Genomic DNA, 22,148 nt, shown 5'->3' with positions numbered 1-22,148 from the left:
ATGTATAGATAACACATCTTTAGCTGCAAATAAAATGGCTGTCTTTGTTACTCGATAACAAACATATCGATAATACTAATGCAAGTAACTGCAAGCAAGTAAGAACGATATATCGGCTGCTTGGCTACGCAGTTTGCTGCGCAATACAAAAACAAAGTGAAAAAAATAATTGAAGAGTAAACACATTACAGGTGTAGTTGGCAGCAAACGTCTGGGTTTTTTTCGGTCAACTGTTTAACAAAATTTCAAACGAAATTGCTCAATAATCTAGAACACACCGAACGTAAAGTTATAAAAGCAAATATGACGATTTTGGCTAAATTAACAGGTGAAAAGAAGGATCTGGAGAAGGTGCCATTGCCGTTGCATCTAAATGACGAGGCCATCATGCATCATGGTTCACTAATCAGTGTAAGTTATGTGCAGTTGGACAGCACATGCATACATATACATATATATTTTGCGCAATCGTTCGTGTCCTTGTCAGGCCCCACATATCCTGTGTGTCCTTCGTGCCAATAGCGCTACAAGTTTCGTTTTCGTTTGCCTTCGCGTGTGTTTGTGTGGGCGGGCGTCTGTTACTGCGAGATTTTCTATGTACATGCATAAGTATGTATACGTGTTTGTGTGTGTGTGTGTGTGTGTATGCTCTCAGCAGCATGCATATCTATCGATTTTTCCATGCTGGAATTCCCATGTGTGTCCTTGCACTCCTTACTTCGCTCCTTTTGAGGTCGCGCAGCGTTGGCATTGCCAGCCAGCAGCACGACTTCAGTTCTGGCTGTCTCCACCCTCCCCCATTTTCTTGTGCCCGTTTGCCTAGTCTTCTGTATGTACATGTGTGTGTGTATGCATATTGTTTTTTGCTCTGGTTCTTTGTAAATGATTCCATTGCAGGTTTTATATGCATGTGTATTGGTATGTACATGCAAATATGCATTCTGCAGCAAAGCTTTTGTCATTTGCATTTGCGTTTTGTTTTTTTTTCTTCCTCCATTGTCGCCGCTTTTCATGCATGGAAGTCAATTTTTGCCCTTTGCTCATCAGCGATAAACCCACACACATACACACACACACGCAAGAAAGCGCATTTGGCGGAGAGCTCAGCAGTGTTGCCAGATTAGGAGAATGCGTAAACAGCTAAATAGTTGCAGTAAAAAGCTAAAAAGAGTAACCGTTAAATAATAATGAAATGAGAAAAGGAACCTGATAAAAAAACACAAGGTCTTATATCTTACGCATATTTCATAATACGAAATAAGTGAGGTCTTACGCTAGAAAAGCTATTTAAAAGTGTCCCGGCTTGAAAATAGCTAAACTGATTACGCTAGACCACAGCCATGTTTACACATATCCAGTTGCATTACATATTTATGCATCAGTAATATTCTGCATGTAAGTTGTTGTAATTTCTGTTTAATTGAAGTTGATTGTATGCAATGTTCCATTTCCATCCGTTGGAGCTAATATAAGCGAAAACGATAAAAAAAATGTGATAAGAAACGAACTTTACTTGAGAACGTGCAGAAACGGACCGTTATAAGTCATTTGAAATACATTTACAGTCATGGCCATACAATTAGTAACACTTTGTGAATAGTTAAATTCATGAAAGTATTTTCAACAGACGCAATTTAGATAACTTACAAAGAGATATAAAAAAAGTGTTCCTAATTATATGGCCACCGCTGTCTAACATTTATTGTACATAAATAAAGTATTTATTGTTGATTTTCTAATCGCAGCCCAAAATAGCGTACAGCGATGCGGATACAGAATCGATGGTCTTCAACCGGCCGCAATATAACTGTCTGAAATCGTTTCTCTTGTTCCTGATCGCTTTTATCGTAATGCTGATGGGCGTACTGGGCGGCTGGACACTTTACCGGTTATATGCCCCGAATCATGCGAGCATGCGCTACCATGCGCTCTGCGATATACCCTATGCGGAGGACTCAATGGAGATGCCACGTTTCTATGCGCGCAACGATGACGCCTTCGCCCTTAACTGGCGCTCCCTGTTGCCCCAACTGTCCGGCAACAGTGCAGGCAGCCAGTTCGGCGAGGTTAACGATAACTTCTTCCGCGAGGAGATCGAGCTGGATAGCAGCGATGACGATGGCTATGCCAAGATCGATGTGCCCGACTTCAAGGATGGTCGTCATGGCCGTTTCATGCACGACTTTAAGGAGAACCAATCGGCCATCATCGATACCATCACCGGCCGTTGCTTCATCATGCCCCTGGACCGCGACACCACCCTGCCGCCCAGCAGCTTTGTGGATCTGATGCAGAAAATGGGCTCTGGCTACTATAACATCGACACAGAACGTGTGCGTCGCAATATGCGCATCATAACACCCCGCATCACCGATCTGTCGCTCATCTCGGAGCGCATAGCCAACGAGTGCTACGACATGAAGGTCTACATGATGGAGAAATATGTGTCTGGGGGTAAGTGAAAGTTATTCTAGCCTGTACCCATGCAAATTATCTAGTAGAAAAGATATTGCGAAGATAATAGTTCTAGTTTTCTTAAGGAAAATTAATGTCAAAGTCCAACTCTCCATTTAATCCGATCTTACATCTTTAGTTACTTTTGCTCTATACAAATTTTACGCTTGGGTACAGGGCATCTTCACAGTCGGACACGTCCGACTAAATCAACTATGCTCACTTTTTAACGATTGTTTTTCCCTTGCAGTTGCCAAGCGCTCAGCCGAACCTCTGCCAGATGCCGGCAAGTATGCAGAGTTCATGGGTAAGGGCGTGATTGAATACGACCTGTCCAACATAGCTGAGGTGGAGGCCTACGAGGCGAACGAGGCCCGCCAGCAGCAGGTGGCTTGAGCTATAGTTGTTCGTGCGCCGCAAATGTTTTAAATTATCAACATATGAAGAGCAAAAACAAAACAAAATGATAAAAAAAAAACACAACAACAAAAATCCAAACAAAGACAAATTAGTATTGATTTCCGTAAGTTTGTGTGTAAAACGATGATCTATGGGGCGAAAGCCTCAACTTGTAGTCTTTAGTTCTACTTAGAGATGGGCGCGTGTCTAACATTCTAGGCACGACACGAATAACTATTTAAAAACACGCGAGCAACAGGCACGATCATTAATAATGTATGGGCCACGACTTGTTTTTTGTATATTCCTTGAATTGAACTACATTTTTTATAGAATATTTATTCCTACTTAATTTTTATTTGTGCCTGTTTTTATATCATATTGTTATTTAAGAGAAATGTTCTACTTGTTTGCCTTTCAGTTAATTCAATTTACTAAATTTAATATATATATTTTAATTATTCACAAATTATAAAAACAATGTAAAAGAAATATAGCCTCGTGTTTGGGCCTAAAAGTATTTCTTAATTATAATTAGAATTTTTCTAAAATTTCAACATGTTTTCTTCTTGTCGTATCTTATGATTTTACATAATTTTAAATAGCAATATAAGTCAAATTTATACCTTAAGAAATTTGTTCTATGTATGTAAATTGTTGTCGTGCGCAATTTTGTTTCTTAAACACGAGCACGTCGTGTTGCGATGTGCGTGCTCGTGTCGGGCTAGAAACTAAGACACACGCCCGGCTCCATGTTCGATGTAACCATGCTTATCAACTGGAAACCGATCGTATTGTATTGGCCAAGCGGCTCGGCGACTGCACTGTCGCTCGTCGAGCTCAGTTAAGAATAGCGAATCATATACATATAAATATATATATATATATATATAAATATAAATATAAAGAAGAAACCCTGTTAAGAAATGTACCTAGAAAGCAATTTAATGCGATTGACGAAATTGTGACAAATACTAAAAAATACGTGTGCGAATTGGGTTTGATAAACGAGTAGAGATTTAGGATTGCTGCAACTTTCTATTGTATATTTAAATATAAATGGGGAAACCATAAAACAAACAAGAGTAAACCCAAATAAAGCCCATTCCCAACTTGATACATATAAATACACAATGCATTCGATTCCAAGTACATATTTTATATTATATACTCTTTAAACTCTATAACTATAAATCAATGCGTACGCGTGCGAAAAAAAGCTATTTACATTTGCAAGAAGAAACAAATGACAACAACATTATCAAGAAAATAGTAAAAAGAAACCTAATCTAAATGTTCTTCAATCGATTTAAATGTATTAAAAACGCGAATTTGTGATCTTTAAATAATTGTGGTTTATTTATATATGGGGCCGGCACAAGGCTATCGTATGATCCACGCCGTAGGCCACCTTCAGCACCTTGCCATTGATGGCCGCCTTGAAGGGAAAGAATTGATCCTTTTTGTGACCCACGCCCAGATGGCCAAAGCGATTCTTGCCCCACATAAAGAGATCCCCATCCGAATTGATGGCGCCCATGTGAAAGACGCCGCAGCCAATCGAGACCACAGTGGTTGCATTGCTGAAATCATTGCGTCCGAACAGCGGTGGCAGCAGGTGTTGCGGCTTGGACGTTTGCTCCACAAACGGACCAAAGCCCAGGATGCCATAGCCCCAGGTGTAGACCAGGCCCTGATCGTTCAGAGCCATGCAAAACGAGCCGCCTGCAGCCACATCCTTAACCTTGCCTATGCCCTTGGTTAGCTGCAGTGCTCGCGGCGTACAGATCTGGGGCGCTGCATCGGTTGAATCATCCAGCTGGCCGTACTCCGAATTGCCCCAGCCAAAGACGTCGCCATGCTCATTCAGCGCCAGCACACAGTCCGAGGCGCAGGCAATGCGCACAATGCGCTCCTTTTCAATGTCGCCGCCAACAAGCGTCAGCTGGCCAGCGCTATAGTAGTTGCCCTGCCCTGTCTGGCCATCGGCACCCCAGCCGCAGCTATAAACGCGTCCCAGCTTTGTCAGCAGCATCGTGTGATCCTGGCCACATTCGACGGCCACAATTTCATCCTCTGCACCGCATATATCCGTCTGGGCTATGCGATGTATGAGCGAACTGCCTGTGTACACCTCGTCCTCAATGATGGAGCGCCCACACTGGCCGTACGCATTGTGTCCCATGGTGAAAACGGTGCCGTTCTGCGTGACCACAACGAGGTGTGCCCGTCCGGCAGACATGCAGCGCACTTGCATATCCTCATCCGTTTCGCCCTGCTCACGCGGCAGCTGAATTGCTGTTGGATAAATTATCACATCCAGGTTGGCGGGATCCTTTTTATTGCCCTTGACTTGAAAGCCCAGCTGCGAGTCCGTGTTGAGTCCGCTGCCGAATAATGTTTGACCATCGGACCGCTTCACCGCATACACCGTAAATCCATAGCCGGCGGTCACATCCGTAATTTCATTGTTATTCGAGAACTGCAGCCGGGTCGGATGATGCACCATTTCCGTGTAAGGTTCCTTGGCCTTCTTCACATTTGTTTGCAGCCCGAGAGCTCCTGTCTCCTGGAAGCCCCACACATACACGCGATTTGTATGGGCATCGCTTGTCTTTGGTTCATAGTCTGAAAAAGATTTTGCTTAAAAGAGGAACCCAACGTGCTTATGCCTTTATACTTTTGACTTTTTTCTGGTCCTGCAACAGTACGCTGCGCTTAGCCTTCGACGTGTACTGGCGGCCCAGGCGGACAGTCGCCGTTTTCACGCCATGCAACATTTTTAAAATTAACATCTTAATTAAATTAGCGGTTTTTTAAATAAATAAGTTGAACACCTCGATGCCATGGTTATGGTTATGTTTATGTGCAATCACAAGCTATGTATCGAGCTATCGAGGTATCGATTAATTTTGGTATTTTTTAAATACGGCTAACTGAACAGGTGTGGTATTTTGGCAGTTGCATTACTTTTAAATTTAAATATTATGTTAAATGTAGTTTATCTTTCTGATAAATTCTGCATTAAAACACTAGAAAATGTAATTTGAAAACTGTAGTCATTTAAAATCTATAAAACTTTATTCTTATATTACTTAGGGGCTCTTTTTTAATATGATTTGTATTCTATTCACTTATATAACCTTATGACTGATAAAAAGGCATTTGCTTTGTCATCAGGCCTTTGCCTAATGCCGTCTGTTATCTCACTTTTGGGCAGTGTAGTCGACGATGGAGCTGCTTTCGGCTTGGGAGGTTCCATTGGTGCTATGCCAGCCTGCGATGCGGGTGGTTCTCCGCCCGGCCGAGCTATGTATCCGCTTCGGCTCAGGCATTCACCCTTGGTAAGCGCTGTTTGCGACGGAGAGCGGCGGCCGCTTCATCACCCGGCTCCTCTTGACCTGCTTCCAGCATATCAGAAGCGTAACCAACAAGCCACACGCTTGCGGATTTTCTCTCTCCCATTGTTTTTTAAAAGAAACAAATTTTGGTTTCGTTTTGTTTTCTATATATTATTGTTGTTATTTAATGCGATAAATATCGCGATGGTGCGATAAGAAATCGCAAGCACGAGCTTGCCTATCGATGGCACAGCTGTTCACAAAAAGTACTCGATGCGCACAAGTTAAAATATCGATGTGGGCGACACATAATATCGAAATTGTAGAGAGCGACGAAGAAGTTGCTCCGGTAAAATTGCCTAAAATTATTAATCAAACGCGAAATAATTCTTAGAAATAACTGAATTGCATACATTGAATGTAGCGTAGTGCGGTTGCGTCATTAACAACAAACGAAAAGTGTCAAATACAAGCATAAAAGTGATTTTCAACGAGCCAGCGTATTATATATATACACATACAGACGAACAGATGTACACATAATGTACATTTAATGCATTATTATTATTATTAGTATAGTGAACGTATGTTAAGTGAGAAAATAGAGTTTGGCAAGCGCCTGCAAAACATTTGAATATCATTCGCAGTTGAGTGAAGAAAGTGCATTTTTATATGGTCGCTTCTGCTGCTGCACAAAGGGCTGGGGCCGTTGGCTGCTGCTAGGAGTTGCCGTCGTCGTCGTCGTCGCCAAAAACTTTCGTCGTCTCCGGTAGGTACACACAAAATATACGGCTGCTCCTGTTTAGCTCCTGTTTTGTGTCTCGCTCATGCTTACTTGTGTGCTCCGTGCTCCGTGCTCATTCACTCTCCATCTCTCGCTCTTTCTGGCTCTCTCTTTAAAATCGCTCGTATTTGTTATGTTTGGTTATACTATTCTCCCCATTTACATATTTATCGATTAACAGCGCCGTTTCGATTGCTCCACACCACCAACAAAAACGGTACTTTTCCCAGGATAACACACATATGAAGGTGCCTGAGAAGGAAGCAAAAATTGCGTATCTGCTGCGCTCTCTCTGCACTTTCACAGTTACTCTCTCTCTCTCTCGCCTACGAGTGCGTGCGCAAAAGCAACCCCCATTCGACCTAACATTTATCTCTGCGAGCGCAATCCTTTTTATGCAACGCCTGCTCGTGTTTTCCTTCCGCCTTGGCTCGCAGTTTTTGGTAACCATGGTCGTCGCCATGCACACCGCCCGCGGCCATATATGTGTGTCAGCAATCTGTTCTCGCCACCCGCTCAACCCCCTGTGCGTGCAAACAACCACCGCCCGAACTTCGGATGCGCAGTTCACTTCGGGGCGCAGTTCAACCCACGACGACCCAAAATACACATGTCACAGGTTTCTCTTCAGCATCCATTCTAAATTCAAACTGTAGCAGCAACAACAACAACAACAACAGCTGCGCAAAATAACTAAATCAACTCGAATGCACTGAATTGAGTTCCGTTATTCTTTTCTATCAGTGCTGCCAGACTTTGGATTTAGCTATATTGACACATTAAAGTTGCCAGAGAGAAAAAAAGCTAAACAATTTTTGCTTGTTTCGGCGGTAATCTCCTTAAGCCGGCTAATTTTATGAATGTCATTTTTTCGCGCTTTTGAGTTAGCTTTTTATTTTTTATTTCTCTTGTGAAAAAAGCGGAGGGGAATAAAAAAAACGTTTGTGGCAGAAAAGAGTATACAAAAATTACAAAAAATTAAAAAAAAGACAACACTTCGAAGCAATCAACAAAGCGCCGTAATTTTAAGCTAAGGCACAAAAACGAAGCTGCGAAAGTCTTTCACTCTGATGCTTTCACTAAATGGGAATTCTAACTAAACTTAAACATTTTTCAACTAATAAACTTTTCTAATGACTAATTAAATAATAAAAGTCCGCATAAAATAGCTAAAATGTCAAAAATGTTAGCTGAAAATAGAAAAATTATAATTTTGGCCATTTACATTTTTGGCTACGTTATTTTTTAGCTTATTTCCCATCTTAACGGCTAGAATCTAGCTAACTTTTAGCAGCTAGAATGCCAGCACTGATTCCGATGCTCATGTCCACATAATAGATGCACATTCATATATAGAAATATATGTTTATAGTTTTCCACGCAAGCTGCCTGTGGCTGCCCTTTGGCTACGATAACGCCGCACCCTCGACTCACTCAATTTTCTTGTTGTTTTTAGTGCATTTCGTTGCCCCATTTTCTGTGATTTAAGAGCATATTCCCCCCCAACTCTATGAAGATCTGAAATAATAGAGAATTGTTTACTTTGTCTTCAATTAGTTTCAATAATTTGTAGGGCCACTTTTTAGTGTATTTCTTGATATGGTTGTTGCGTTGCCCATCCGTTGAACGGAACGAGCATTTCCTATCCGTGAAACAACTTTCCGCCTCATAAACCCGTCGAGCACGTGCAACTCTTTCAATTTTCTCTTTGACGAACTGTCTCCGAATCATGCACAAGGCAAAGGCAAGACAAGACAAGACAAAGGCGCTACCTTGGCAATGTCTTGAACCTAACAAAACATACAGCAAATGCGACAAAATAGATCGAAATAGCAGCTACACTCAGCCCAGTTCAATGGCCATAAGCAGTAGCCATCCAAGCATTTCAATGTTTTAGCTCTGTTGGTGGCCTTGTGCCAGAGTTGCGCAGCGCCAGTTGGTGAAGCGCTACACGAAGTCACGTTTTCCTGTGTAAAGTCGAAATTGTACATCAATTTTACAAAAGCTGCAGCCTATTTATTTATTTAAAAGTTATTTAGTATAGTAAAATGTTAACTGCAGCTAGCTGCTAACATTTGCAAGTCAATTCATCTGTTGTTTACTAAACTAAATGTAACTGTTAACATTTGCAAGGCACCTAATCTGCATTGTAGATATTTTTTGTACATCCACTTTATATAAGCTGCAGCTTTGTTTATATAATAGATTTTTACTGCATCTTACTGCTAAATTTTGCAAGGAACTTCATCTGCATTGTAAATATATTTTTGAATGCAAATTGGTTTGTACACGCATTTAACAAAAGCTGCAGCTAATTAAAGTTGTTTTGTAAAGCAAAATGCTAACTGGTCAAATTTGCAAGGAACTTAGTCTGCATTGTAAATATTTTCTTCTCATGTGAATTGACCACACAGCAATAGTCAGGCGCATTATTTGCCCTACAATGCGATTAGACAACACAGAATTTGCCAGGCACTTTATCAGCCTGGTAAATATTTACAGTGCGATTAGAAAGCCAGTTATGCTGCCTTGTTTGTTTGCCCCTGTAACCTCGGGGTTATCATTTCCAATTTCTTGGTCTCAAGCATAAACACAAAATGTCTGCATTTATGTTATTTTTGCATATGTCTTGTCTACTGTCCCTGATATATTTATCCTCATGGCAGCTATCAACAACTGTACAATGTACATGAGAAAACGAGTCTTGCGCAAATATGAATATAATCTATGAAGTGGTTCTTTCGTTGCGCTCAGCTTTCTCTCGAGGCCAGCCATCGAGCGAAAACCGAAACAAAAAGCCCCAAAATAGACGGAAATGCTGACAGCGATACGGAAGATAGAATCACATTGTGTCAATAAAAACCAAACAAAAAAATGCTTTCGCCTTCACACACCGTACACATTTTCTTTCTATTTCGCAGAAAAAAAAAGCAAACCAAAACTTATCGCTGATGACAGCAAATCTTTTGCTTTCGGCGAAGGTGTTGGTCGAAACACGCTAATTAAGCTCGCAGAACTTGCGAACTTGGCCTTCAACTCGTCGAGTCGCAAGTCTACAAAAATGTCCAATACCTTATTGGGTCGCATAATTATTGATCTTAGCAAATGTTGTTTGGCCTACGGCTGTTGGCATTGACTTTGGTTACGCTTTGTGGCCAACAAGCTCGCCAAGTTGGCTTCATAATGAAAACTGTCGATTATCTCTCTATGCCTTTTACCTGCTGGGCATTGCGTAAACGGCAAATGCCTCACGTCTGTCTCATAGAATTATTTTTACTCTACATATGTACGTCGCGCGGCAGGGCATGCACATTTTGTTATCGAATATGTAACACATGAAAGTGAATAATCAATCAGCTGGCTGCAAGTAGAACGCATGTTATGACTCAAGGGAATTAGAGTACTTTATCATATATCATATCTTATCATATATACATATATGTGACAGCTAAGGGTGCATTAGTTTGAAAACAAACCTAAAATGTCTTAAAACTTGTTTGCTTTCAAAGATTTCATTACTCCAGCACAACACTAGCATATCATATAACATATGATCTCACGGGAAATTTTATAAAATAAAACAAACTTCTTGAATGCAAAGTATAGAAATATATATAGTTTTAAAGGGTATTCAAACGTCAGCGACCCGTTCATTAGCAATGGGCTAAAAGTCATAAATCTTTTTTGAGATTTCCCTTCTTCAACATAGCGCTAGCATAACAAATATGCCCCATTTCTCAGGAAATTCATAAAATAAAACAATTTGCTTTTAGATAGACTATAGAAATATATTTCATTTTATAGGGTATTCAAACTTCAGCGACCCCTTTTTTTCTGCCCCTCTCGATGTGCTACTTGTCCAAAGATTTCTTTACTTTAACATAGTAAAAGCAATGTATGGAAATGTTTCATTTTAAAGGGTATTCAAACTTCAGCGACCCGTTCATTATTCTCTTTTTTTTTTCTTCTCCCCCTCTCGCTGTGCTACTTATCCAGCAAATATTGTTAGTTGGTTTGCCTTTGTGTTAAGTACAAGTCAACCCAATCCAATCCAATTTCAATTCCAATTCCATTTCCAATACCTGTTCGTGACTCATCGAGCGTTTGGGCCAGTCTCAGCGCCAGACGCAATCTCGGCCGCGTTTCATAGCGGGTTTTTTTTCTTTTCTTCTGCTTCTCCGGTTATTGCTGCTGTATGGATGCTGTTGCACATACTGTGACGGGGAGGCGACTCCCCGCGTGCCGCGTTGCCAAATCAATTGAAAATTCATCAATTAAAATCAAGTGGTTACTCGTTTTTATGCGCTAGCCTCAAGGGGTTGTTTGCATTTTGTCACGAAATTTGTGAGCTGCAGTCAAGCAGGCAGCTCCCAACCCATCTGGCATGTATTATACATGATCTGCACGTTGGGATTAGATGATATAGGTGTGTGTTGACCCAGGTGAACTAAGCTCTCAGTGAAGTTATCTGGCTTAAACGTGGTACAGCTACTTCTTTTGGCTATAGTTTGTACATAAATTGAAATGGGCCGGGTCGGATTACTATATCATATAGCTGATAGGAAGAATCGGATGAGCTTAGATGATATAGGTGTGTGTTGACCCAGGTGAACTAAGCTCTCAGTGAAGTCATCTGGCTTAAACGTGGTACAGCTACTTCTTTTGGCTACAGAAATTATACAAAGAGTAGCGGGTCGGGTCGGTTTACTATATCATAGAGCTGATGGGAAGAATCGGTTGTTCTCAATTGATCTTGAGTCTCTTTTGACCCATGTGAACTCAGCTCTCAGTGAAGCTATCAGGCTAAAACTTGGTACAGCTGCTTTCTTTGGCTATAGATAGTACACAAATCGAAATGGGACGGGTCGGCTTACTATATCATATAGCTACCATAGGAACAATCGGTTAAACTCAGTCGATCTTATGTGTCCATTTTGATCCATGTGAACTCAGCTCTCAGTGAAGTTATCTAGATAAAACTTGCTGCCTTTGTCTAAAGATAATACACAAAACGAAACAGGCCGGGTTTGGTTTACTATAACATATAGTTGCCATAGAAACAATCGGTCGCAAATTCTTGTATAAACAACTTTTACGTTTTCCAACTTATCTTAACCAAACTTAGCATTTACGAGCGCCACGTTGTTGCCCAAACATAAACCAAATTTGATCAACATCCGATTGCTTTATCTTTTATCTAGTCTGCAATTACGAGCTTCAGCTGTAAGGGTATTTCGACTTCGGCTTCCGCAGTTAAATGTTGTTTTCTTTTATTTTATTGAATTGAATTCAATTACAAGTTTCAAATCAGAGTGTTGCTGCCCCATTTGAGTGGGGGCAACTTTCACTTGGCGTCCATTTCTCGCTTGGCCACATTTGTGGCCAGCCGTTGTCTGCCTCCAAATAAATATGTCCATCATCTTAATGATCATTGCCACCAACATCATCATCATCATTAGCATTATCATCCCTAACACACACACACACATACACACTTTCAAGAGATCTCTCTCATATCCTAGCTCGATGGCCCGTTTTTAATTCCTTTTACATACTATGTAAATTTCACTTATTTGTGCTTAAATTTGTTTTTGCTTTTTTTTTTCTTTTTGCCAAATATATATGTATAGATATATATGTGTGTATATCTATATTTTTAGGTATTTAAGCACTAGTTATAAATGCTTTCACGCAAATGCTTTTTTGACTAACACACACATAGACACACACACACACACAGAGAGAGACGGCCAGACACACACAAACACACACATACAGGCATAGCCAGTCACACACACATACAAACATATATTAAGCTAAACACACACACACACACACACACACACACACACACGTTTTAAGCTAAACACACACAGCTTTAATTTCATCTTGTTTACATTGTTTCTTCTTCTTACTTTTTACGTTTTCTCTTTCACATCTTTGTTTTGCATTCGCCGCATTCGTAACGTTTAATTTGCTGCCAAACAACAACAACTATCACAACAACAACAACAACAACAACAGCAGCAGAAATATGCGTTGGCTGAGGAAGCGGGCAACATGCAGCAACAACAACAACAACAACAGTAATACACAGCGTAACACGAACAACAACAACTATTCACCATAATAACAGCAACAACAACAACAACAACCACAACATCTTCATCAACATCATTATCATAACAACAGCAACATAATCATCTTCATCAACAACAACAACAACAACAACTGCGAATTGTTGTTGCTCTTGCTGCAACTTCTGCTGCTGCCAAACTCTTATTTGTTGTTGTTGTTATCCATTTTTTGCCAAATTTGTATCTTCGACGCAGCATTTGAGGGGAGGAGAGCACATCAATAGATATTTGTGTGCCCCGTCGCGCTTCTCAAGCCATTGAGGAGCCCACACTGGAATGTTGGAATACCCACAGCGATTCGCGCGCAACATCCCCAACTCCTCCTCTGGCAACGCAAATAGCTCGCCGCAGTATCCGCCACAGCTGCCGCAGCACCAGAACTATCAGAGCTGTCGTCAATTGGCACCTGGCTCGCCCGCTCATCATCAGCGACACTCTTCGCTCTCCCATCACCAACACCAACAACAACAGCAGCAGCAGCAGCAGCAACAGCAACAACAGCAACTGCAACTGCAACAGCAGCAATCGCTGCAACATCATCGCACACTGTCGACCGCCTCCAGCTGCAGTGCCCAGCACAAAAGTGTGACCTTTGGCCAGCCAGCGAGCAGCGGCTGCCCGGCGCCGATCGACTACAGCAACGGCGGCAGCAGCAGCGGTAACTCCAGTTGCAGCGCCGGAACTGGCAACGCTGGACAACAATCAATGGCGGGCAACATGAAGCACGGTGAGTTCTGCCCACAATATACACTAAATATGGGCAATTACCTGGTTCGCTCTCTCTATATAAAGCAAAAATAAAGAACTAACTTCTTGGAGGGTAAAGCTATCACTAAGGAAGGGCTCTATTAGTTCAATATATATATAACCATAATCTACTCGATTTGCACAACATCCATAAATATCGATCATATGTAATGAGTGTTAAGGCACAAATCGGAAGCTTATAAGATCTAGTTTTGCGGAAATGGGCAGAAACTTGTAAGGGAAAAATGTATTTAATTTGGCAGATCTTTGTTCTTTACTGATTATTCCATAAGGATTGGATTATAAATAAGTTCAAATAAAGCAACAAAAAGTTTATTAGTTTTTAATTATGTTCAACCATTTTGTGGACTTGCCCATACATAAATATATTCAAACGGAGCACTTTGACTAAACTGCATTTCTTTATAACAGGCAAATCTCAGGAAGACGTTTGCTACGTGGTAGCCAAATATGATTATGCAGCCCAGGGTGCTCAGGAGTTGGATTTGCGGAAGAACGAGCGCTATTTGCTGCTGGATGATTCCAAGCATTGGTGGCGCGTCCAGAACAGTCGCAATCAATCCGGCTATGTGCCCAGCAACTATGTGAAGAAGGAGAAGCCCTCGCTCTTCGACAGGTGCGTGTTTCGGTTGCAATTCGGAGCAATTCCATTCAGCCCATCCAACGAGTAAACCTCAAAAAAACAAAAAAACAAAACAACAAATGTGTATATAGCTATGAGAACTCACTAAAATTTAAGTATTCTTTTTATTCCGATTTCAGCAGAAAAAAAGATACCAAAAAAATGAAAAATATGTCGAGTTTGTTTTCTACTCCAACTCTTTTGCTTTCTTCTTGTAATTAGTTTTTATCAACTGCTTTTCGGCTTTTGTATTGTATAAACAAATTCGTTTAATGCTTTAGTTGTATTTTAGTATTCATTTCGAGTAGAAAGCCTTTCATATTTGTTCCCCACCCAAAAACCCCGCACGAACCACAACCACACACAAATTGTTTGATGCCCCACTCTGGTTGCCTCCCTCCACTGCTAGCCCCAGAAAGTAGGGCTGAAAAAAGAAAAGAAACCCCCTTTGTTACATCCAGTAAAATAATATGTCAATAGTAGAAATATTTATAATCTATATTTATGATCCATCTCTTGCGTATCTCTTGTAGCATCAAGAAGAAGGTGAAAAAGGGTTCCGGCTCAAAGACTCTGCCCAATTGTTCGCCTTCACGCCAAATCGAGAGTCCAACCATGTCCCGGCGCTTGCCACCCGATCCGGCCGAGGCCATTGGCACCGCCATTGTCAAATACAACTATCAGGCGCAACAGCCGGACGAGCTCTCCCTGACCAAGGGCACACGCATACTCATCCTGGAGAAGTCGAACGATGGCTGGTGGCGTGGCCAGAGCGGCAATTCGGTTGGCTGGTTTCCCAGCAATTACACAACCGAAGATTGTGATAACGATGGCGAGATACACACCTATGCCATGGCGGAGAATGTGCTCGACATTGTGGTGGGTCTCCAGAAGCTAAATTAAATAAATGTATACCTTATCTTAAGCTATCCTTCCAATCTCGCTTGCAGGTGGCGCTCTATAGCTTCACGTCGAACAATGACCAGGAGCTGTCGTTTGAGAAGGGCGATCGCCTTGAGATAGTTGACAGGCCCGCCTCCGATCCGGACTGGTATAAGGCACGCAATAATCAGGGTCAAGTCGGTTTAGTTCCACGCAATTATCTACAAGAGTTAAACGACTACTTGGCCACACCCTATCGCAATACCAGCGGCAATGCTGGCAACGGCAATGCCACCGGCAGCAATGGCGCCAATGCCACCGGCAACGGTGCCGGCGGCGGTGGCGGCGGCGACTCCATGGAGCGCCGCAACGACTGCAATAACAAACAAACGCAGCCAAGTCAGCCCATCGAGCGACCCAATTTGGCGGGCAAATCCTGGTACTATGGCGCCATCACACGCAGCCAATGCGACACGGTTCTCAATGGCCATGGACACGATGGTGATTTCCTCATCAGAGACAGTGAGACTAATGTGAGTGCCAGCTGTAGAGAATCTAGGTGCAATTCCAGGATTAGCCAATGACAAATCACATTGGCGAATCATGTCGAAGGAATCTAGGAAATTTGCACTTTATTATTTTATAATATGGAAATTCTTATCATAAAAATGTACTAGACCAAAAGAAGAAGGTATCTTTTTTGCATTCGGATGGACTCCTTAGAGGAGCCCAACATATAGACATAGAAATATGTAGATTTTAATGATTTGCCACGTCTACCGTGGATGTATTAATATAAAGTAAACATAGTATAGACTGAAAGAAGATATCTCCGACCCCGTCTGACTGTTGCCAAGCGAACTAATCTCAGTCCTTAAGCTATCGTCATGGTTATTCTGGTATTGCCCATCTTTATAGAAATCCCTTTCACCAATTACCAGCTTATTCATACTCTTTTTCTTTCAGATGGGTGATTACTCGGTTTCCCTGAAGGCGCCCGGCCGCAACAAGCACTTCCGTGTGCACGTGGAGCAGAATATGTACTGCATTGGACAGCGAAAGTTCCATTCACTGGACCAGCTGGTCGAACACTACCAAAGAGCGCCCATCTATACGAACAAGCAGGGCGAGAAACTGTATCTGGTGCGGTCGCTGCCAAAGGCCAACGGCACGTAAATGGGCCATGCCACACAACCCAAAACCCATCATCTATAGGTCATCAATTTAATATATTACTCGTAATATAACTAAATACAAACTTAAATACAACTTGATATGATAGAGTACATACGTATCTAAACATGGCATAGCGCGTTGACCAAATTGTTTTCTCAGTTTTGTATGCTTCGCGAGAGAAATCGAAAAAGAATATAGAAAGAGATGAGAGAGAGAGAGTATGTATATAAATCGGTTAATTTCGATGCCGATTCATGTTCGAGTGCGTAATAGACAGACTTTTTGTACTTTTATAAAAATTATATACAAATTAATAATTAATTAATGCTTAATTCGGCGAGCTTTCGATTCAGTTCTTTAATTTCATTTGTCGCTACCTACTTTTTTTTTGTAAAAGATAAAAATGAAAGAACCAAAGGCTTCTTTTACTCAAAAAAAACACACACTTAATTCTAGATGTCAAAATGCATTACATTTACATACTCTATATGTATAAATACATAATATACGATATTTAAACATTGTAGCCAAGTATTGTGTACACAGCAAAGCGCTTTTAAAAAACTGACTTAAGATATGTCTAGCTCTATGTGTGTGAGTGCGTTTTTGTCATGTGCGTGTGTGTGTGTGTGAGTGTGTGTATGTGTGTGTGCACTGCAATTGCTTTGTAAACAATTTATAAAGTTCGCAATCCTGAGCCACATATATATGTATACCCAATCATACCAATATCTAATCGAGTATGTAAATATGTAGGCGGAACGCTTGCAAAAACAGCAAAGAAAAAAAATAGAAATCAAAATTCAAGAAAAAGAAATTATAATTGGCAAGATAAAGCTGCTTGTCTTCTTCTTCCACACACAGCCAGTCATTTTTTTGTTGTTATTTTTCTTAAATTATATAAACATACGCATACCCATAATAATATTAATAATAATAAAAATAACTAAAGAAAAGCTGTTCTAGCCCCGCATTAATATAAACATAATCAACATCGTACGAAACACACATACTTAAGTGGAGCCTCCCCCTCTAATATATTATAAATAATATATATATCTATATATATATATATGATACGCATATAAGCCATAATGTACAGTTGATGATGCAATGCCCAACCTGGGCACACTTTCATATATATACATACTTTCTATTTATAGCTTACACCTATAATTATTATTATTAGTTCATTATTATATTTATAAAGTAGAAGCCGCGATTCCAGCTTTAATTTTGTTTTGAATTATTACACATTGTTTGACGTTTTATTTTTCCTTTATGCAATAATATTTTGTATTGATTTGTTTTTGATTTAGCTTAAGATTAGTGAGAAGAGAGAAGAGAATATCAATCTGATAATAGGACGGAACGCTGAGTGGTTGACCAAAAGGTTGGCTCGTTCGTGGCAGGTTTAACCATAGGGTTTAAATGACTTTCGACTTTATTTCATATGCGAATTTTTAAAATATATAAATATATATATATAAATACATAAAAATATAATGATTATATAATTTATAGTAATTTCAACAATTGCTAAAAACCACAACAACTAGTACTAAAAACGAAAGAGAACAAACTAGAAATTATACCGAAACGGAAATGAATAAAAATACATCAAATAAATTAAATGCAATTTTGTGTTCTTCCCCTTAAAGCGAAATTCCTCATCCGCACAGGACGAAAACCCAATATCTGTCATAATAGACCCAAGATATTCAAACTTTAAATAAACGTGTACTTCACCAATCTTCCCGGGATGGGGTTAATACCTCTTTCAACTTGTACTGATCCCGACGATCGACTGCCTTTGGTATATATTTAAATTAAATTTGGCTGATTTCGAATTTGCATTTTTTTAAATGCAATTAAATCAATAAAGAGAATGAAAATATTAATAACAAAGTAGCAACATATATCTATGCCATGCGCTTGCAAACTCCGAGAAGTCCAGTGTCCTTCAAATCGAATGATCCACAGTTATCTTGGCAGTTAACGAGACATCAAGGAGATTTTACATCTCACCCATGCATATGCGGTTGCATGGTTGCAATTAACATTTAAATTTTTAACGGTCGCCAAATTTCATTCGGCATGTCGGCTGTGTCTCAAAATTTCGACCAAATTCAGCTGAATTACCAGGCGAACAGAAATGCCAGCAGGTAGCCAAACGTCCGCGACACCAAAAAAAAATTAGTTTGTGCGCCGGCGCGCCATTGGTCAAGCGGAAATCCATTATGGCTGCTCGGCGAAATAAGTAACTGTAACTATCCTTTTGCTTTGATTCCTCTATGCATATTCGTCAATATATAGTGATGCGCAAGCACGCAAGTGATGCGCCGGATTTGGCTGAATAATGCAGTATCCGCTAAAACGAGCCATTTATTTTAAAGAATGCCGGAAAGTTTAATTAATTGAGTCTGATCTTGGGCAGATGTTTTTTTTTGACTTGTGAGACTATATTAATGTGATTAAATATTGTCAAATTTTAATTTCGCAATTCTTATTGTCAATCGGACATGTGATCCGCAGGTGTCGAGTAAACTATATATTTTCTCGATCGGCGTATATTAATTTTATATTTAGCTTTATTTGGCATGCATTTTATTTCTTTTATGTCCTACTTAAGATAAAAGCTATATACATATATACATACGCTTACAAACTCTGTCCTGTGCCTAACAGATCGAATAATCCAGGGGTTATCTTGGCAGCATACGAGATATCAAACCGATTTCACATCTCACTTAAATGCGGTTACATGGTTGCAATTAATATTTAAATTTAACGGTCGCCAAATTCCATTCGGCATGTCGGCTGTGTCACAAAACTTCAACCAAATTCAACTGAATTACCAGGCGAACAGAAATGCCAGCAGGTAGCCAAAAGTCCGATACACCAGAACAAAATTAGTTTGTGCGCCGGCGCGCCATTGGTCAAGCGGAAATCCATTATGGCTGCTCGGCGAAATAAGTAACTGTAACTATCCTTTTGCTTTGATTCCTCTATGCATATTCGTCAATAAATAGTGATGCGCAAGCACGCAAGTGATGCGCCGGATTTGGCTGAATAATCCGCTAAAACTAGCCATTTATTTTAAAGAATGCCGACAAGTTTAGTAAATTGTGTCTGATCTTGGGGAGATGATATTTTTGGACTCGTGAGAGTATATTAATGTGACTAAATATTGTCAAATTATAATTTTGCAATTTTTATTGTCAACCGGACATGTGATCCACAGGTGTCAAGTAAACTAAATACTACTCGAACGGCGTATATATATTTTATATTTAGCTTTATTTGGCATGCATATACATACATATGCGACATACGTTTGCAAACTCCGTCCTTTGCCTAACAGATCGAATGATCCAGGGCAGCGTATTTAATATTTAAATTTAACGGTCGCCAAATTTCATTCGGCATGTCGGCTGTGTCACAAAATTTCGACCAAATTCAGCTGAATTACCAGGCGAACAGCAATGCCAGCAGGTAGCCAAAAGTCCGAGACACCAAAACAAAATTAGTTTGTGCGCCGGCGCGCCATTGGTCAAGCGAAAATCCATGATGGCTGCTCGGCGAAATAAGTAACTGTACCTATCCTTTTGTTTTGGTTTCTAATTCACATTCGGCAATACATATAATTGAAGCATTGCCTAATAGTGATGCGCAGACATGCAAGTGATGAGCCGAATTTAGCTGAATAATGCAATTTCCGCCAAAACTAGTCTCTTATTTTGATGGATGTTTGGAAATTTATTAAATAGAGTCCGATCTTCAAATCTGATTCAGCAGATGATTTTTTTGGAATCGTGAAAGTATTTAAATTAGTAGCCATTTATAAAATTAAATAGCTAGTTTTGGCGGATATAGTGGTTTTCAGCCAAATCCGAAGCATCACTCGTGGGTCTTGGCATCACTATTAGATATGTATTGACGAATGTGCATAGGAATCAAAACAAAAGGATAGTTACAGTTATTTTGCCGAGCAGCCATCATGCCTTTTGGCTTTGCATTATACATATATATGACCAATGGGGCGCCGGCGCACAATCTGTTTTATTCTGGTGTCTCCGATTTTTGGCTACCTGCTGGCATTTCTGTTCGCCTGGTAATTCAGCTGAATTTGCTCCCAATTTTGTGACACAGCCGACACGCCGAATGAAATTTGGCGACCGTTAAATTTAAATATTAATTGCAACCATGCAACCGCATTTGAGTTAGATGTGAAATCGGTTTGATATCCCGTATGCTGCCAAGATAACCCCTGGATTATTCGATCTGTTAGGCACAGGACGGAGTTTGGAAGCGTATGACTTATATATGTATATAGCTTTTATCTTAAGTAGGACATAAAAGATATTAAATGCATGCCAAATAAAGCTAAATATAAAATTAATTTACGCCGATCGAGAAAATATATAGTTTACTCGACACCTGCGGATCACATGTCCGATTGACAATAAAAATTGCAAAATTAAAATTTGACAATATTTAATCACATTAATATACTCTCACGAGTCCAAAAATATCATCTCCCAAAGATCAGACACAATTTACTAAACTTGTCGGCATTCTTTAAAATAAATGGCTAGTTTTAGCGGATTATTCAGCCAAATCCGGCGCATCACTTGCGTGCTTGCGCATCACTATATATTGACGAATATGCATAGAGGAATCAAAGCAAAAGGATAGTTACAGTTACTTATTTCGCCGAGCAGCCATAATGGATTTCCGCTTGACCAATGGCGCGCCGGCGCACAAACTAATTTTGTTCTGGTGTATCGGACTTTTGGCTACCTGCTGGCATTTCTGTTCGCCTGGTAATTCAGTTGAATTTGGTTGAAGTTTTGTGACACAGCCGACATGCCGAATGGAATTTGGCGACCGTTAAATTTAAATATTAATTGCAACCATGTAACCGCATTTAAGTGAGATGTGAAATCGGTTTGATATCTCGTATGCTGCCAAGATAACCCCTGGATTATTCGATCTGTTAGGCACAGGACGGAGTTTGGAAGCGTATGACTTATATATGTATATAGCTTTTATCTTAAGTAGGACATAAAAGAAATTAAATGCATGCCAAATAAAGCTAAATATAAAATTAATATACGCCGATCGAGAAAATATATAGTTTACTTGACACCTGTGGATCACATGTCCGATTGACAATAAATATTGCAAAATTAAAATTTGACAATATTTAATCAAATTAAAATACTCTTACGAGTCCAAAAATATCATCTGCCCAAGATCAGACACAATTTACTAAGCGTGTCGGCATTCCTTAAAATAAATGGCTAGTTTTAGCGGATACTGCATTATTCAGCCAAATCCGGCGCACCACTTGCGTGCTTGCGCATCACTATATATTGACGAATATGCATAGAGGAATCAAAGCAAAAGGATAGTTACAGTTACTTATTTCGCCGAGCAGCCATAATGGATTTCCGCTTGACCAATGGCGCGCCGTCGCACAAACTAATTTTGTTCTGGTGTCGCGGACGTTTGGCTACCTGCTGGCATTGCTGTTCGCCTGGTATTTTTACCAAATTTTCGTTAAAATCTCACGTGCCCCT

General features: G+C 40.2%; 3 protein-coding genes across 5 annotated transcripts; 2 read left to right on the top strand and 1 right to left on the bottom strand.

The window, feature by feature from the left end:
• The first annotated feature begins 176 nt into the window (after window positions 1-176).
• LOC115765852 (integral membrane protein 2B) lies at window positions 177-4,147 on the top strand. The gene is made up of 3 exons (XM_030709579.1): window positions 177-411; window positions 1,746-2,454; window positions 2,705-4,147. Exons 1-3 carry the CDS (start codon window positions 304-306, stop codon window positions 2,848-2,850), a joined length of 963 nt encoding a protein of 320 aa, XP_030565439.1. The 5' UTR covers window positions 177-303; the 3' UTR covers window positions 2,851-4,147.
• On the bottom strand, window positions 3,177-5,709 carry LOC115765851 (RCC1-like G exchanging factor-like protein). The gene is made up of 2 exons (XM_030709578.1): window positions 5,534-5,709; window positions 3,177-5,481 (listed from the first exon to the last, which is right to left on the bottom strand). The coding sequence occupies exons 1-2, from the start codon at window positions 5,646-5,648 to the stop codon at window positions 4,214-4,216; spliced, it is 1,383 nt and encodes a 460-aa protein (XP_030565438.1). The 5' UTR covers window positions 5,649-5,709; the 3' UTR covers window positions 3,177-4,213.
• Window positions 5,710-6,514: 805 nt separating this feature from the next.
• On the top strand, window positions 6,515-17,216 carry LOC115765974 (cytoplasmic protein NCK1). 3 transcript variants are annotated; one of them, XM_030709727.1, is made up of 6 exons: window positions 6,515-6,963; window positions 13,311-13,842; window positions 14,295-14,499; window positions 15,039-15,384; window positions 15,456-15,920; window positions 16,354-17,216. In XM_030709727.1, exons 2-6 carry the CDS (start codon window positions 13,392-13,394, stop codon window positions 16,561-16,563), a joined length of 1,677 nt encoding a protein of 558 aa, XP_030565587.1. In that variant the 5' UTR covers window positions 6,515-6,963; window positions 13,311-13,391; the 3' UTR covers window positions 16,564-17,216. The 3 variants fall into 3 exon arrangements, with proteins under 3 accessions (XP_030565587.1, XP_030565589.1, XP_030565588.1); XM_030709728.1 differs by lacking the exon at window positions 6,515-6,963 and having other exon boundaries at window positions 13,235-13,842; XM_030709729.1 differs by lacking the exons at window positions 13,311-13,842; window positions 14,295-14,499.
• The last annotated feature ends 4,932 nt before the right edge of the window (window positions 17,217-22,148 follow it).

Source organism: Drosophila novamexicana, unplaced genomic scaffold (assembly GCF_003285875.2).
Source record: "Drosophila novamexicana strain 15010-1031.04,08,12 unplaced genomic scaffold, DnovRS2.1 tig00001059-arrow-arrow-pilon, whole genome shotgun sequence".
In the NCBI taxonomy this organism is placed as follows: Eukaryota; Metazoa; Arthropoda; class Insecta; order Diptera; family Drosophilidae; genus Drosophila; species Drosophila novamexicana.
The sequence above is the reverse complement of the archived record's forward strand: the minus strand, read 5'-3'. Positions and strand labels throughout refer to the sequence as shown.

What these genes read in the sequence shown, in the direction of transcription:
- LOC115765852 (XM_030709579.1), top strand. Translation starts at nt 304, where the DNA reads ATGACGATTTTGGCTAAATTAACAGGTGAAAAGAAGGATCTGGAGAAG. An exon ending in ATCATGGTTCACTAATCAGT is followed by an intron (nt 412 to 1,745) that starts GTAAGTTATGTG and finishes TTCTAATCGCAG; the next exon opens with CCCAAAATAGCGTACAGCGA. An exon ending in GGAGAAATATGTGTCTGGGG is followed by an intron (nt 2,455 to 2,704) that starts GTAAGTGAAAGT and finishes TTTCCCTTGCAG; the next exon opens with TTGCCAAGCGCTCAGCCGAA.
- LOC115765851 (XM_030709578.1), bottom strand. Translation starts at nt 5,648, where the DNA reads ATGTTAATTTTAAAAATGTTGCATGGCGTGAAAACGGCGACTGTCCGC. An exon ending in GGACCAGAAAAAAGTCAAAA is followed by an intron (nt 5,482 to 5,533) that starts GTATAAAGGCAT and finishes AATCTTTTTCAG; the next exon opens with ACTATGAACCAAAGACAAGC.
- LOC115765974 (XM_030709727.1), top strand. Translation starts at nt 13,392, where the DNA reads ATGTTGGAATACCCACAGCGATTCGCGCGCAACATCCCCAACTCCTCC. An exon ending in AGAATGTGCTCGACATTGTG is followed by an intron (nt 15,385 to 15,455) that starts GTGGGTCTCCAG and finishes TCTCGCTTGCAG; the next exon opens with GTGGCGCTCTATAGCTTCAC. An exon ending in TCAGAGACAGTGAGACTAAT is followed by an intron (nt 15,921 to 16,353) that starts GTGAGTGCCAGC and finishes TTTTTCTTTCAG; the next exon opens with ATGGGTGATTACTCGGTTTC.